The sequence below is a fragment of the Dioscorea cayenensis genome, chromosome 6 (genome assembly GCF_009730915.1).
Source record: "Dioscorea cayenensis subsp. rotundata cultivar TDr96_F1 chromosome 6, TDr96_F1_v2_PseudoChromosome.rev07_lg8_w22 25.fasta, whole genome shotgun sequence".
Classification (NCBI taxonomy): domain Eukaryota; kingdom Viridiplantae; phylum Streptophyta; class Magnoliopsida; order Dioscoreales; family Dioscoreaceae; genus Dioscorea; species Dioscorea cayenensis.
In genome coordinates, this window is record NC_052476.1 from 14,048,654 (window position 1) to 14,065,590 (window position 16,937).

The following is a 16,937-nucleotide window of genomic DNA, read 5'->3' on the forward strand; positions in this document are numbered from 1 at the left end:
GTACTTTAGAGAATCGAAAAAATCAGACGAACGGAAGGAGGATGAGGAGGGGGAGGGTATTCAGTGTTTTGTAAGAGAGGAAGGAACGATTTAGAACTTATGTCGATCCCCTTGGAGATTCTTAATTGGTATGTGTGTGTGTTTTTTTTTAATTCAAATTCATCCGATTTATGTCGATTCTTTTTGTATGAATAAATTTGAGATTGTCGGAATGTTTATCATGGGGTTGATTGCACAAAACCGAGATTGATAAAAAGAAAACAAGGTAATTTAAACAAAAAAATAACTATTGTTAAAGCAGAAACCAAGACTATTAAAGCGAAACGCGATACCTTAAAGCGAAAACCCTAATTATTAAACAAAAAAACAAGATAACTTAAACAAAAAAACCTATTCTTAAACGTAAAAAAAGTGTATTCGCAAACAAAAAAACCAAAAACTATTAAACAAAAAAATTGGTAAACTTAATCGGATCACGCATTAACATATAATGTAAAAACTATTGAAACCCAACAAATTAAAAAGGAAAAACATTTAACAATGCGCTCTAACATAATCGGATAAACAAAAAAAGCGAGTAAATTAAATAGTAGCAGAGGCGATTAAAGCGAAAAGCGTGTTAGCTTCAACAAAAAAACCCGGGATTGATAAAGCGGAAATAAAAATAACTTAAACAAAAAAACAACTATTATTAAATGTAAAAGCGTTAAAAATTTATCTTTATGTTTAATGTACTTCTAATTTCGGAAGAAAAATATTGATTGGAATCTACAAGATTTAAAAAGAGTACTTGGTAAAAATAGTCTAAAGTTTATAGAACAAGAATTAATCCATGGTAAAAATAGTCTAGAGATTTATCCATATATCCATAAAAAAAGGTGATTCTTTTTATGTTCTAATTCCCTAAAGTTCTTATTCCAAGATATTTTCTTTTTAAACATTATTTTTAAGCATTTATTAAAAAGACCAATTGAATTTGAGTTTAATTTTTTTATTTTTTTATTTTTTTAATCCAATAATTTCTAAAGAGTTTTGGGATCTAAATTAATCAAAATATAATGTATTATTGTACTAGTAGCTTAACTTAGTCTGCTTCCACTTAATAGTGTATATTTGTGTGTAACTAACCTAGTTTCCACTTAAATAGCCCAGTTTCTGCTTAAGTAACCCAGTTTCCGTTTAAAATTGTATGTTTGTGTTAAACGTTACTCTGTAACTTAAACATGAACCAATATTATTAAACATAAACAATTTTTTTTAAACAGAAAATACCTAAGTTACACGAAAACACATATAGTTAAACAGAAACATACTTTAATCTAAAGTTTTCTCCTAATTCATCTCTGTCTATCTCCTCCGCAACTACATTCTCCTTCTCCTTTGTCTCTTCAACCATAAACTTAGTATGATTCTCCAAGTTCTCACCTTCCTCACTCTTCTCCTTCTACTCTTCCAATGCCACTAGCTCCTCAACCTCTCCAACGATCTCCACGACCTCTTTCTCCTCAACCCCAACACCAGCAGAGCTTGTCTACAGATCCAACTCTCCACCAACGGAGTCCTCTAAAGGGTTCTCCGACTTCAAACAATTGATCTTTGTGTCTATCATTTATTACCGCCAAGAAAATAAAACAACAGGGCAAACACCCATAAATCCAAGAAATGATTGAGGTCCGCTCCGGCGATGGTGCACTTCCGTCGAACTCCCACGCTGTTGCCGGCGGATCTAGGTGTCTCCACCGTGACTCCAATCTCCAGATCGGATCTGCCAACCCAACCCGAGATCTCACAGATTCCAAATGGAACGAGCAAACATGCCAAAAAAGGACAACCAAGACTCCGGTTAGAAGAAAACCTTTCTTACAAGTAGATAAAAGCCCGTATTAAAAAAAAAGGTTGCGTTAGTAGATGAAGGTCATTGTTGTCAAAAAAATTCCCAACCAACTCCGTTTAGTCACTTTAACGACTTGACGGGTTTAAAAATAAGTGGAGAGAAAAGGAGGGTTTTTTTGGGATACCAAAATTGGAGAGGGGAAAATGTATATAAACGAAACTTTCAAGGGGTATTTGGCAATTAACAATTCACGTAAATACTTTAAATATTTAAAATGCACAAACACACACACACACATATATATATATATATATATACACACATAAATATATATATCTCTATATACATATATATATTTTAACAAAAAGCCTCAATGGCACCATTGTAATTATCAATTACTAGTGTCCCGAACACTGGTGAACATCTTCACCGTGCGGATTGGATAAGCGCCGCTTCCTGCAAACCACCGTTCCATTGATATCGATTTCTAGTCTAAAATGGCGACTAGCACCTCCATTCTTCTGAGCTGTGTACCCATGGCGGTCTGTCGTTGCGGAACCACCCACTATTGGGCACAAAGGCCATCAATTCCCAGTAGCAACCTCGCCTCCATGCCCGCTCCTCTTCGGGCCCCCTTGAGGATGTCCTCTCATTCTTGCCGTTTCCAGAGACTGAGAGTTTTCTGCAGAGCTGCAGGAACAGCATCCAAAGGTTTATCTGATTCAGAAACTTCATTGGATGCCGGTCAAGATAGACTTCAGAAGGTACTTTTAACTTGTTTCTTCTGTCTCTGCTATCCATGGAACAACTTGTAGATTTCTATACTGATGCATTCAGAATATAATTTTTTTTCTGTTTTCATGAAGATTTATTGTTTCTTGCTATACTGTGAAAGACAAGGTTATATTTTTATTAATCATGTACATGCATGTGCACTTGAGAGGAAATGGTTAGCTACTATTGCGTAAAATCCTTTTTTGTTTTTATTGATTTTGGGATTTTCAATGAAATGGTTTCGCATAAAGAAGTAGATTTTGAGGGGAAAAAAAATGCTAATTAGATGATAATGAATATTCTTTTCCCAGGTTTATGTGATATCAGGACAACATGATGCATCATTGTAGATAATTCTGTGACAGATAACGTTATATTTTTGGCAATCATGTAGACTTGGGAGGAAACTGTTATGAGGCAATTTAATCAAATCTGTTGTAAATAATTCCTATAGCCACATTCAAAATAATAGTACTCCATAAGGTAGTAAATATTGAGGAAAAAAAAACTTGCAAACTAGACCATAATGGGTATTCATTTTCAAGTTTAATGTGGAGTCATGACAATTTGATGCATTGTAGAAAAGTGGCTGAATAAGTCCATATCAAATCTTTTCATAAATTAAATGAGAGTCAGTTTGATATGTTTAGCACTTTGTGAAGATCCTGATTATCAGAAGAATGAAGTTCATCTTGCTTGAATGAATGTGGATTTCTTGGTTGGAAAGAGGCACCCAATCATGATGCAGATAAGGAAATGATTCTATTTTATAATTCATTTATTGATATTTAGTTTCGTCTGAAGATTTAGAGTTGGTAACTTGTGTCTCTGGTTTCCAAGAGATTGGGCGCTGTCTGAGAAATAAAAAAGTATCTTTGAGGGACTAATGAGTGGAAACGTAACTTCCCTAATCAGCATTAGGAAAAAAATCATGAATAACTGCCTTGCCACTATGGCTCAATGGAACCTCTGCTAGCTTTAGGATTAAGGAGTATTGTAATAACTAGCTGAAGAGTAATTAACTGTAGTTGATGAAGGCAGTAGGTTGGTGCTGCATATGACTTAAATATATTGTAGAACTCATAAAGCTGCTGATTAAAAAGTTTCTTGAGGTTGCTGCTTTAATTGACTGCATGCATTGTGAGAAATGGTTAAGGGAGAATTAATTGGTTTGAGAATACATTCTTTCCAAAAGATTAAGGGTGAACTAGTTTGAACTTTGAACGTGAAGTCCATGAGTAGCATCGAGTAGATGCCAATGTTTGTTCAAGCGCTTCATTTCTTTTTGGTGTGAAAATGAATAATGAGTTTATTAAAGTTTAATTCAATTTAGTTTCAGAAGATCTTATATGCATTCAGGTTAATGTGTGCATTTTCGTATGTATACTCTAGCTCAGTTTTGACTATGTATATTTATGTAAATTTTAATTGCCGGAGGGATGCCAATGTGCCCTGAACCTGATGAGGAACATGATTCCCCGCCCCTAACAGGGATAGGGACGGGGATTGAATTCAGGGAACGGGGACTGGGATGGGGCAAAGTTATTATTTCCCTTCGGCCACGGGGATAAGGACGAAGTATACACTCCCCGCCTTGGCCTCGTCCTAAGATCATATATAATTTAAATTATATATGTATTATATATTATAAGTATCTAAATAAAAAGTTAAAAGGCCATCAGTCTATTTGATTATCAAATTACTAATGATTAAATAAACATTACCAAAAGAAAAAAAAACTAAATAAAAGCATAGATTTTATAGATTTTATTGAGTTAAATTGTAGTTTTTACTTGTTTTATTGTTGCATGTGGTGTTGTAATATTTACTTACTTTTGAAGTTGTGTTTATTAAACTTTTTAGCTAATACTTTATTGTCAAGGAAAAATATTTATAACAAATGAATTGGGCAAACGAGGAATCTTCGGACTCAGTTAATACCCGCAAGTTTGTGGATGGGGAAAAATTTATCTTTGTACACAAGGTTGGGGACGGGGAAGGGGAAAGATGTGTGAAATTAGGGTCAGGGATGGGGAATATGTCCCTTGCATATTCCCAACCCTGTTGGCAACCCTATTCTTTAAAGCCAAGATTGTTGCATACATATTTCTGCATGGTATATATGCAAAGCAAATTTTTCTTTTGTACCTCTACAAGGTTGTCTATACAAAATCTTGGTTCTTTAAAGATATTCTACATGCCTTGGGTTAAAGTCACAAGTTGCCCCTGAAGCTCTGGTCATTTTTTGTTTTGGACTTTGAAGTAAAAAGTTGTTCATTTTGGCCTTGAACCACATGAAGTTCTTCATTTTTGTCACTTCAATGTCTAGATTGGAAGGAGTGATCAAAACAAACAAATTCAGGGACCACAATAATCATATTTATGTAATTCAGGGCCAAAATGAAATATTTTTAATTTTATTTTAGGGGTAAAAAGAAAAGGTTTAACTGTGGCTTTAATCCAGTAATGATTTGTTAGTGTTCATTACTTTTCCTTAATTTTTCCTTTACATTTGGATATCAATGGCATCTTCTTTTTCATTCAGGTTCCTATATCAAACATAAGAAACTTTTGTATCATTGCGCACATTGATCATGGGAAGTCAACCTTAGCGGATAAGTTATTGCAATTGACTGGTACTGTACATAAGAGGGAGATGAAGGAACAATTTCTTGATAATATGGATCTAGAAAGAGAAAGAGGTATCACAATTAAACTGCAGGTGGGTCCAACCAATTTCCTTTTGAATCTTTATACAGAAAGGTCCTAAAGTTCGTGAACCACAGGTGATGGACCTGGCATATAATTGGAATAGCTTTATTGTAGGCAGCTCGGATGCGATATGTATTGGATGGGGAGCCGTTCTGCCTCAATCTGATTGATACTCCTGGGCATGTTGACTTCTCGTATGAGGTGTAAAAGTTATATCGAATAATATAATTTCATTGCATTCCTTCAATTGTCTTACCAATTTAAGTGTGATTGTTGTTTCGTTATTTTCCCAATCATGATACTTAGGGTTCACCATTCTTTTCGGGGATCAGTAATGGCAATTGCAATGTCCAGTAGCCTGCTTTGTATTTTTAGTTTAACCTATTCTACACAGACTAAATGGAGAAATACTTTGATATCATTTGCTGATTATTCACAGTAACTTTTGTGCTTTCTGAGCAATGAATACTTGACATGTTGCGGTACTGTGGTTTTCAAACCAGATGTTGTTTTATCTTCAATAACCTCGTTTTTCTTTCTGCAAATTTTTTAAGCTTCACTAACAGGAACTCCTTGTTTGACATTTGCTGGCATTGGTTTGGTGTAGGCAATGAAAGAAGTTAATGATAGATCTTTTGAATTATTTATTTAAGTTAATTAGTTATTTGCTATCTAATCAATTCATAAATTAATCTATAATCTTTCTCCTTTAAAGGAAAAGCAAGAATTATATTCTATTATTTTGGTTCGGATTTTAATTCTCCATTCAAGATATTCAATTGTGTTCTACCATTGACTCCATTTTATTATTGTTTCGACTATGTGACTGTCAATTCAACGTCAGGCAACCTAAAGGATTGTTACTATATTCTTATGCATTCAGAAATGAAATGTAACTCATTGCCTTAGTGTGCATTGTTCGCAATTAGTAGTTCAAGTAACCAAATGCGTATATTGAAGAAACCAACATAATATAAACACCCGAATTTCAGGATAAAATAGTTTAAAAAAATTTGAATATTTGCACTGCATATTGTCCAAACATCCAACAGATCAGAAGTATTTAAGATAGCTTTCCAAAATTTGAGCAACAATAAAACACACCACAAAGCACAACCATGTCCGTGATGTTACCAAAAATTCAACTAAAACTCTGCACTACTTAGCAAATATATGCTTTGTCAAGAAAATTCATCAGAAAAGGTTTTCAAATGAATTAGGGGGCACATTTTTACTGGAAATTGTTTTGGGCAGCAGGATTATATGATTGTTTGGGCCAGAGTATGAATTAAGAGAAAAAAGATTGTGGTACAATTGTTTTTGATTTGAAACTATCAGACTTTTCAACATCCAAGTATTGGCTACTAGAAGCAGGAGCTGGGACACCTGAGGCGCATTGTTTTGAGGAATGGATTAATGGACAAGAGATTTAAATTATATTAAAATTTATTTCAAGCAAAATAAAATTCAAAAAAATCATTAAGGAGTAAAAATGATTAGAAAAATGGAGAAAAATCATGATTTAAAAAGATAAGGAAAAGAAAAAAATGACTTTTAGAGTTTAAAAAGATAGGGGACGTGCGTGGTGGATTAAAATATAGAACATTGATTGAGAATCAACTTAAAAATTTAGATGGAAAGTTTGAGTGGAAAGTTGATAAGCGCTAGCTAAGCCTAGAAGACATGGAACCCAAATCCTTGTCTCCGGTAGAACAAATATAAAGTGTGAACTGGGATCAGGTGGCCTGTAATTTTTTCTTGGATAGGCTTGATAGGCTGTATCTAGCTAAAATTGCCTTTTGATATTTGGTGGACTCTTTTAAAATAATTGGGTGCAGAAATAGATACACTTGATTGCTTGGGCATAGAAACAGCATAATAGGACTAGGATATACTGGTGTCAATGAAATTGTCAACCCAATGGCACTAAGTTGTTAATAAATATGATTAATTTGTAGGAACACACCCAAATAAATTCAAGAGTTTAGTATGTCTATTTCCATTTCTCTTTCAATTTGCTTGTTGACTAGATTTATTTGGGTGTATTCCTGCAGGTAATTAGACTTGGTAGCTTGGAAGCGTTGGAATGTGGTGGTTGTTGTTGTTTTGGTGCTGTTAGATTGGACCTATGCATCTGAATAATTTTTATATGACAGTGACTATCTAATTTTTTGAAGATATCATTAATTTCATCATGCTATCACTTTGATGTGCATAGTTTGCACTTAAGTATAGGTAATCCTTTTACCAGAGGGATATGATCATAGCTAAGTGAAATCAAGCATGCCAATCCATTAGATATGCATTTGAGATATGATTGAATCAACAAAAAAAGAGTATGAAATTCTAACACCAATAAATGAAACTGAAATTAAAATAATAATATCTGTGAAAGAAATGGCCTATAGAAAGCTGTATCAAATGGCCTATAGAAAGCTGTATCAACAATAGTTTCTATATAATTAATCTATCCAATTTAATATTTTCAGTAAGAATTTTGAACAAGATTTTGCTTTTATTGCTGGAAATTATAGAATCTACAGTGTTTGTATCCAAATTTAGCTAGATATCATAGAATGGCAGTTAGCCTATTTGCTTTACTCCGATTAAGTTGTCTTCTGTTATGTTCCATTAGTTTAGAGCTGCTAGCTTGTTGTATATTAGTATATTAATAGTCTGAATTTCTTGTTTCTTATAAATTATTCAAGATCTTTTCTCCTCATCCTTCATCTATCTTTATTCAGTGATTCACATGTCTAGCAAAGGTTAGTATTCCAGTTATATGTATTAAGATGCAAACCAAACATATTATCTATGCTTCATTCAACCCAAAAGCTTAAGTTGATAGGATGGGAGACCAATTGTATATATTCAAATCTATATTTACTAAATTATTTAATATGAGACTATTAGTTTGATATGTAATACTCTAGTTTTAGCTAGCCATATTGCAAGCAAACTAATCAACCAAACTGTTTTGATGCCATTAAAGTTTAGCATGCCAGTCAACACTATATTCAGCAAAACATGTTTCATTAGTCTGTCAAAGTAATGCCTTCACGATAGATGGAAACTTTGCCTCTAACTGTTGGACACGAAGTATCATGCCATGTCATGGCAACTCCCTCAAGGATGGCCTCTGGATCATTTCTATTTGTTCCTCGCCATCCGATTCCCTAAGTTTCTTTGATCAGAGCTTTACAAAAAGAGAAAAAGCTTGGATTTCCCAATTCAGCCCAACAACAAGTTTATAGGATGAGACACCTAAGCTTATTTATTGTGTTTTCCAAATTAACTGATGTGGACTATTTGTTACTCTGCTTATTTCTTGTCCCTTCATGCATTTATCTCTTTTTCCCCTAATTTTACAAATTACAAATTTTGATGCACGATGGCTACTGCGTTTGATCAAAAAGAAAATGCTCATGTTATTTTCTTAAGGTTCTCATGATGGTGCACATATTTGTTACTTAGGTCTCCCGTTCTCTTGCTGCTTGCGAAGGTGCTCTTCTAGTTGTAGATGCTTCTCAGGTGAACTTCTTTGGCTTCAGATTGCTAGTTCTAGGGCAAATTTTATTTTAAACAAAGTTGAATTTTATGTGTTTGCTATTTACACAAAGTTGATTTAATATGGACATAAACCCAAATTTCAGTTTATGTCTTGCTTTTAAGCAAGAGTATTTCTCATGTAGGTATGGCTTAAATTTTCTTTGAATATTGATGAATTAGGGTGTGGAAGCTCAGACGTTGGCAAATGTTTATCTGGCTCTGGAAAATAACCTAGAAATAATCCCTGTAAGGGCATTTCTCTAATTTTTGTTCTCATATTATTTATGCATTTTAACAGCTCAGGATCCATGTAATTCATTGTTTTGTATTACTTAACTACCTTTTCTTTTGCTCTATTCTTATGTAAAATCTGATTTGGTCAAATGGAGAGGCTTTTTTTGGATTTTTTTTTTAATGCATTATTTCCTACCTTTTGACTATTTGAAGCTGATAATACATTGTCCTTCTGGAATACCTTTCTAACTGATTCTTTTCTTTGGTTGTTAAGTTTGATTATATCCCATAGAAGTACTTCTCACTAACTTGTTACCATAATGAAGGAAATATTTGTGTGCTGAGACATGGTATATACTCGGTTTTAGTAACAATGGCTTCTCTACTGTGTCATTATATATAAAGAGGATTTCATTGTCTATTAACAAACACACACTAACAGAATTGCTAAGTGTGCTTCTCTACTGCATGATATTGGAACATATTAATAATGACTTGGTTTCAGAGGTAGGTTTGAAGTTGACAAGATTTTATAGACATTTATGTTGCAAGTATAAGCTTGTTAATACATCAGAAATAAAAAGCCTGACTTTCTGCTAAAGTGGTGATAAAATGCATCTATGAATTACTCAAATATCAAACTGAGTTACTGATTAGCTGAAATCTGTAATGATGACTCCAGACTCCAATATGATGAAATTTCTAAAGCATTTAGTGATCATGTGCACCATAATCTTCTTTGTAAATTGCGTTAGAAATGATAGACATCATAGATACCAAAACTGTGAGGAAATATATAGAAATAATAGAATTGCATGTTTGACTGGTATATCTAAATTAAAAAAAAAATATGGAAGTGTTACACACTTGAATCATGTGCATGCTTGATATTTAGTGTTTGTTGGTAAATCTTTAGAGGCTGAAATATAGTACCATAGGTGTCTAACTGAGGTATGAAAAGTTTTACAGATTGTATCTCAAGTTAATGTTGAATTAGAACCTTGACCCTCCAACAAAATTGAAATTCTCTCACTGCTGGGAAATATGTTCTATTTGTTATTCGTAACCATGTCCCCAATTTATTTGGGGTTTTGGCATAGTACAATAGTTTGTTTTTGAATGAGGAGGTGCTTGATGCCACTATTTATGCAACTTGCACTACTTATTGGGTTAGGCCTATACCCTATGGCCTACCCAATGATCTTTATTGGATGACATTTTTTAAAAATATATCAAAGGCAAACAATAAAAATGAGTGCCTTCTTATGTAAAATCTATTTGCATATGATTGTAAACTTGAAAATTGAAGCTACTAGTGAAATCACCTTCCAATTGTTACAAAGGCAAATATGCTTGATAATTCATTTTGGATGGTTGGAATGAAAGCAAGTATGACAGATACTAGAAATTGGATTGGTATTTGTAGCTAAGCATAGAACATTGAGGAGTTGGAATGGAATTGAGGGGATAGTAAGGTTTTCTCCAAACCTAAGGTAGAAGTTGAATATTGATTACTTGCTTGGGCATAGTTAAACACAAAAGATTTGATTTAATTCAATGTTGATTCAGGATTCTTGCTGCCATTCTGTGAGGCATAAGTTACCTATTGATGTCTTGTTATGGTGTCATGAATGGTTCTAATTATAGATTAAATATTCTAATTTATTCTTCATATCTTGCACTAGTGCTTTCGCACCATGGCTTGTAGTTTAGGATAGGTTGCAGCTCCTATATTATGGTTGCCCACTTCCCTAGGTTGCCGTCTTAGTACAGCATATAAAGTATTAATGAACTTTATTTGACTGTCATGTGTGGTTCTCATTTGAATTTTAATTCTTATACCTTAAACCGCAATTTGTTGAAGTTTGTTGGTAGTTAGCCATCTAATGCTCTTGATTGAATGAAGAATGGAGTATTAACCTCATAGCGGCCTGTTACTGATGTTCACAAGACTGCTCATGCCTTAAGATCAGTTGATTTTCCCAGTCATAGTGAAAGAAAGAGAGCAAATTTTCATCTGTGTTTTTATTGACACAATTAAATGCACGCTTACCCTTTTATTTTTCACATTTCTTTATGGTATAAATGACTAACAAATATCTGCTGCTAACGTTTTGATGATGCCCAATTCTTGTTTTGATTTAGGTTCTAAATAAAATAGATTTGCCAGGTGCTGAACCAGATCGTGTTTGCCAAGAGATTGAGGAGGTTAGTTGACAAATAAATATTTTTAATGCTTAAATGGAGGCTGTATATTGTTCAATTTAAAATCGACTGTTATTGACCTGTGAATAACATATTACTATTATTTGTCCTTTTCAATTTCCATTTTCATTATACATCCATGATTTACTTAGTTGCTATGCAATTTGAGTGTATATCTTCAACAAGGTGGGTTCCCTTTATTGTGTGATTTTTGTGTGGTATGATTTATTCCTTTTTCTGTTATGACTTCGAGGATCTTATCATAGGAATCTTGGCTGAATTTTTATGTAGCTATCGAAAACATTGAAGGGATATGTTTTGGAACCAATGCAAAGACATTGAGAGGTTTTTGTTTGAGGGACCAAGGGCACATCTAATCCCTCAGGATCTCTAATAGGGTGATGATCTGCCATGGCATGTTGCTCAGGATGGTTGCAGGGTGTTGCAGTCTCAGACTTTTCTGAAACAGTGAGAATAATGTGAAAGAGACACGTAATGGAATGGTGAAACAGAGAGATGGTGAAAGTTTTTCTCTTTGTCACACTGAGACACTGCACATCTGCATGCACATCACACAAAACACTAGAGTCTAAATTAGGAAAGGGATAAATTAAATTGCTGTAAACAAGCTAAATATACATATTCGAAGGACTTCCTATTCATGTAACACTTTTTCAGTATGTGTTCTAATGGAAGATTTCCTAATCATTTGTCAGAAATTTTGGTTAGCACAGATATTTTGCTGACCTGGGATGAGAACCCTGTCAACTACATGGTTGATCTCCATGTGGCAAAGTAATCATTTCAACTGATGGTTTGAGAGGAATTCATTGGAATATTATAAAGGTTAGGGAAGGATGTTCAGTTGGTGGAAGTAGCTGGTATTGGGAGACTGGCAACCTGCTAGATGGGCCATTGCCGACTAAAATCCAGTCAAACTTGAGGAGATGGAAAGAGATGCTGTGGTTGCGGTTAAAGCGCGATTTTGAAGTAAAAGATGTTCGGACTGATTGGTGGAGGTGGTTTAGAAATAAAGTGACTGCACTAATTTTCTATTAGTTTCTATATATATATGGTAGTGTCTCTTATTTTTACGGAGGAATGTGCAGTCATTTTGATTTCAAGTTTTACTTGTTAGATCGCATAAGAATAAACAACAACTTCCAAAAGAAGTGAGACTAGGAATTTGATAATTCTAGAAACCCAGTTATAGAATTACAAAATAGAGGTTACCACGTCATAAAAAGCAAACAAAAAGATTATGGCTACCTTTCAAACTAAAACTGGGGAAAACACCTAGTAAGTGACAAGACAAAAATAACCATGAATAGTTAGTACTATTTCCATTGTTTAACATTACTTATCTTCATCACTGTGTAAACTAAAGAACTGGACATGACTTATCTGAATCCTGTGGATTTATTTTTTAACCTTTTTTCTTTGTAGTCACTTAAATGCCTTACTGATCCTTTTGTGTTCAAAAGAACTAACTAAAAATTGGCCATTTTGATCTTTGTGATAATTTTTAGTTTATTGCAAATGATTCCGACTTCAACTAATTATTTAAATTTATTATTAAAAACTTCATATTTGTCAGGCTAATAGCCAAGAAATTTACTTTTGAGTATCATTTTTTTTTGATGTTATGTTATCATTCCCAATGTATGATCTCAAGTCACTGTTCAATGCAATCCTTAAGAAGCAAGGAGATCTATTGTGTAACTTAAAGTGATTGTGGATCTCAGTTGTTAATTAACTATTCAACATTACGTTTAGTTCCTTACATATATAACCTCATGACCTGATTGCTGGTATGTTCTGCAGATTATTGGGTTAGATTGTAGTGAAGCAATACGCTGTTCTGCTAAGGTTAGTTTGTCTATCTTGAAAGTGTGATGTGTTGTAGGATAAGATCTTTATTCTAGAAAGTATGTTAACTTTTGGATTATGTTGTATATTATTGTGTAAGAATTCTTGGTGATTTAATCTCTCTTGTAGGAAGGAATAGGTATAGCAGAGATTCTGAGTGCCATTATTAAAAAGATTCCTCCCCCAAAGGATACTGCTAGGAATCCCTTAAGGGCGCTTATATTTGATAGGTACTTCGTTGGATATGCTTTATAATCTTCATCTTTCATTTGCTCATCTTAGCATGCATGGTTATTTATATCGTTATCTATTTTATATTTGTCTTGTAATTTTTAATCATGTTGTGGACTTTCTTTGCAAATCTTGATTTACAATGGTGTATGATATAGCAGGTACAAAGGTATGTTGGGAATGTAGCTTAAACAAAGTTACTATTTTCAGAACAAAATCTGTTATAATCTCTGATGAATGATAGAACGTATGAATCATTTGGGTTGCTACAATTATGTGAAACTTGAATCTAATCCTAAAATGATGTTTTGTACCTGAAATGTTTTTGGAAATATGAATATGTAGAACGAAGGCCCTTCAAAATTTCTGAAAGTTCATTCTCTAGCCCAAGTAAACTCCATGACAAAGAGAAGCTATGAATTGCAATAGAAGAGCTTGCCCCAGTTTGGAGTATAACTTCTATAAATTTGATAAACCAAAAAAGGAATCCTGTGTTAGAGAAAGCCCCTTCTTGTTGTTAATCAATGGTCTATAAAAGTAATGTAATTGATAAAAGTTATAGTGATTGATTGGCAGAATGCTTGAAGTAGATGCCTGCTAGCACAGTCTGAGCATCAATTAAATAAAATTTTCATACCAAGATTTCATCAGCAACACTGTTTGTGAAAACTAGTATCACGTTTGGAAGATATTTAATGGATTTGTGTCATCTTATTATAAATATATTATTAATTTGTTATATAGAGACTAAGTTATATTAAGCAAAAATCAGTTTTGAGAAATTATGTGGAAAGTCGTTCAAATTAAGATTTTTTCCATTCCATATCTGAGCTTTTTATGGTGCACTAATCAGAGTGTCACTATGAACAAATAACGTTGATGGACTGATGATTGGTAATTGAGATGATAAAATGAAACACTAGAAAGAAAAAGCATAATCCTCACTAATTTTTATGTTCTCGGATAGTCATCCCCAGGCTGGTATTATGACAAATATGTTACTCCAAGATTGCAAATATCAACCAATGAGAAGATTTTTGCATTTATAAAAAGAAGAAACCATAGCACCCATTTACCGAAAAGAAATTGAAAATATCAGACACCAGTTAAAAATTCAAATTCTAGTCTTCGTAACTCTAGTCAAGACCATGTCTTTGTGTATTTTATGAAATTAATTGAAGTAATTTGTTATTTTATTCATTTTGTGTATCATTCACATTTTCTCTTAATAAGAGGTTACTATGACAACGTTTGGGGTAAGTAATATTAGGGGTTAGGCCCTACTGGAAGTCATGAACTAGTGATCACTTAAAAAAAATAATTAAAAATTAATTTGGGGTTCATTATTTTTGGCTAGCTGATTCCAACAAGGCTGTGCAGGAATAAAAGACCCCACAGTTTCAAATCTTTTTAATAGTGATTTTGATGATTTTAGAAACTCTATTTTATTTTAATTTAAGTTTTAAAATGATTTTAAAATCTTGTCTTGAGTTGTACTTCTCTAAAATAACTCATATTCTCTATATATTTGTTTACACACATAAGAACTTGTTTTACTAAAATGTTTTCCGCCCGTCTAATATATATATATATATATATATATATCTATGTAAATATTTATACATGCATATATGCATACATGTATACATATATATAGGCGTATCCATATTTCCAATTTTCATTAAATTATGGTGTTAGATACTCTCAGATACTTGGATACTCAATAGCCATATTAGTGTCCTAGTAACACAGGCATTAATAAAATATTTGCATAATATTAACAATAAAAGATCTGCTAAAAAAAATTATCTGTAAAGACATCCTTTGGTATTAGCTTTGATTAGAAATTCAACCTGAATTAGACACCAGTTACTCTTAACTATCAAATGACTCGATCTATGCCATTAGGTATGTCTTTCTCAAGTATGTGCTCATTGATGTTCCATTGCTTTATATTTTAATTCTACTGGACATAATGAGTTATACATAGTGATAGTTCAAAAGTATTTGTTATGCATTGAAGGTTATGATTTATTCATTGTAACTTTATAATTATTAAAACTTTTACCTTTATAATTTTTTTTCTTTTTCTTCAATATTTTAAACTTAAAATAGTTATAAAGCAAGAAACATTTGATAATGAGATCATGACCAATGGGGATTTATCTTCAAAACAAACCAAAACTAAAATGAAACCTTATTTCAGACAATGTTCTAATGACAACTGTTGTTTTCTGTGTGTTCTCCATGTACTTAAAAAGGAATCACATTCAGGTACTTGTTAATATGTCACAGTTCTTTAATGCATGCATAGTTCCTGATCATACTGTGTGAATTAATATATCAAATTGTTTACATTTTAAAGTACCAAATAATCTTTGGTTCATGATGGAATCAGCATAAATATTTAGTTTTTTCACATGAAAAATTCTACCTTCCAGTTTCTTGGCTTATTACAATTATTACTTTTCTTTTTGTAGTTATTATGATCCGTATCGAGGTGTCATTGTTTATTTTCGTGTGATTGATGGAACCATAAAGAAAGGTGACAGAATCTATTTCATGGCCAGTGGGACGGTAAAGTTTTCATTGCTTTATATATATCCACTATGAAAAGTCATTAATGCGTCTTTAACAGATTCCATTTTTCTTCTTCCACAGTGTTTTACCTTCTTCTTTGAACAAAGTATCTAATGATCAACTATTTGTATATTCAGTATCTCAATAGAAGTGATCATGGTTTTCATAATAAAAATTAGTGCATCAATCAACTTGAAACAATTAGTGCCGGTCATGACCTAAGCCGTTGCATCTTTACTTTGCATAATTGTAATTCGTCTCCATATACTTTTCTTTTTTATTTGTTTACCTTTATCCAGGAGTCTGTCAGTTACTATATATCCTGAGAGTCATGTTTCGAGTGCCTCAAAGGGAAGCATAATTGAGTCTTTGGTTATATAGCCCTTGGGGGCTGTATCCATTACCCAACTTTTATTTTGTGTATCCATAATATCATGTGTTTTCTTACTGAGCACATGGGACTGAAGGGTGCCTATTTTCCCTCTTCATTTTATACTTTATGAAAAGTGGTGAGTCCACCCGCAAATTCTATTTGGAGGATAAGCAATGTTTACAATAAAATATACTTCTTGAATAATTCACACTACAAATGACTTAAAATTCTCAAAGCATCTTACAACTTGAAAGTAGTCATCATTCCCTCCCTTGAAAGTTCTAGAACTTTATTTGAAGTGACCATTATGTCTAAGAAAAAGATTTGGATGGTACTGTTGGCCTACTTAAAAACTCCACATCCATAGATAATATGGTCTCTCTTTGTTTTCAATATGCTATTAATTATTTTAATTGGCTCAAAACATTACAAATAAATAAATTCATGAAAAAGGAGCCCGTAAATTTATACCCTTAACAATTATCTTCTACAAAAATTTATACTGTCAAATTTGATGAGAATTAAATAAAAAATTCTATTAAGTCATCTTTCTAATCCATCCTGTGGGAGAAAGAG

At 32.9% G+C, this 16,937-nt stretch overlaps 1 protein-coding gene across 1 annotated transcript in view; it reads left to right on the forward strand.

The window, feature by feature from the left end:
- Window positions 1-2,209: 2,209 nt before the first annotated feature.
- Window positions 2,210-16,937, forward strand: part of LOC120263419 (translation factor GUF1 homolog, chloroplastic) — a 51,715-nt gene continuing 36,987 nt past the window's right edge. Inside the window, exons 1-9 of the mRNA XM_039271309.1 lie at window positions 2,210-2,598; window positions 5,154-5,330; window positions 5,435-5,521; window positions 8,795-8,851; window positions 9,050-9,115; window positions 11,249-11,311; window positions 13,133-13,177; window positions 13,307-13,407; window positions 15,889-15,985. Coding sequence (XP_039127243.1) covers window positions 2,332-2,598; window positions 5,154-5,330; window positions 5,435-5,521; window positions 8,795-8,851; window positions 9,050-9,115; window positions 11,249-11,311; window positions 13,133-13,177; window positions 13,307-13,407; window positions 15,889-15,985 — 960 coding nt within the window. The 5' untranslated portion in view covers window positions 2,210-2,331. The remainder of the gene's footprint in view (window positions 2,599-5,153; window positions 5,331-5,434; window positions 5,522-8,794; window positions 8,852-9,049; window positions 9,116-11,248; window positions 11,312-13,132; window positions 13,178-13,306; window positions 13,408-15,888; window positions 15,986-16,937) is intronic.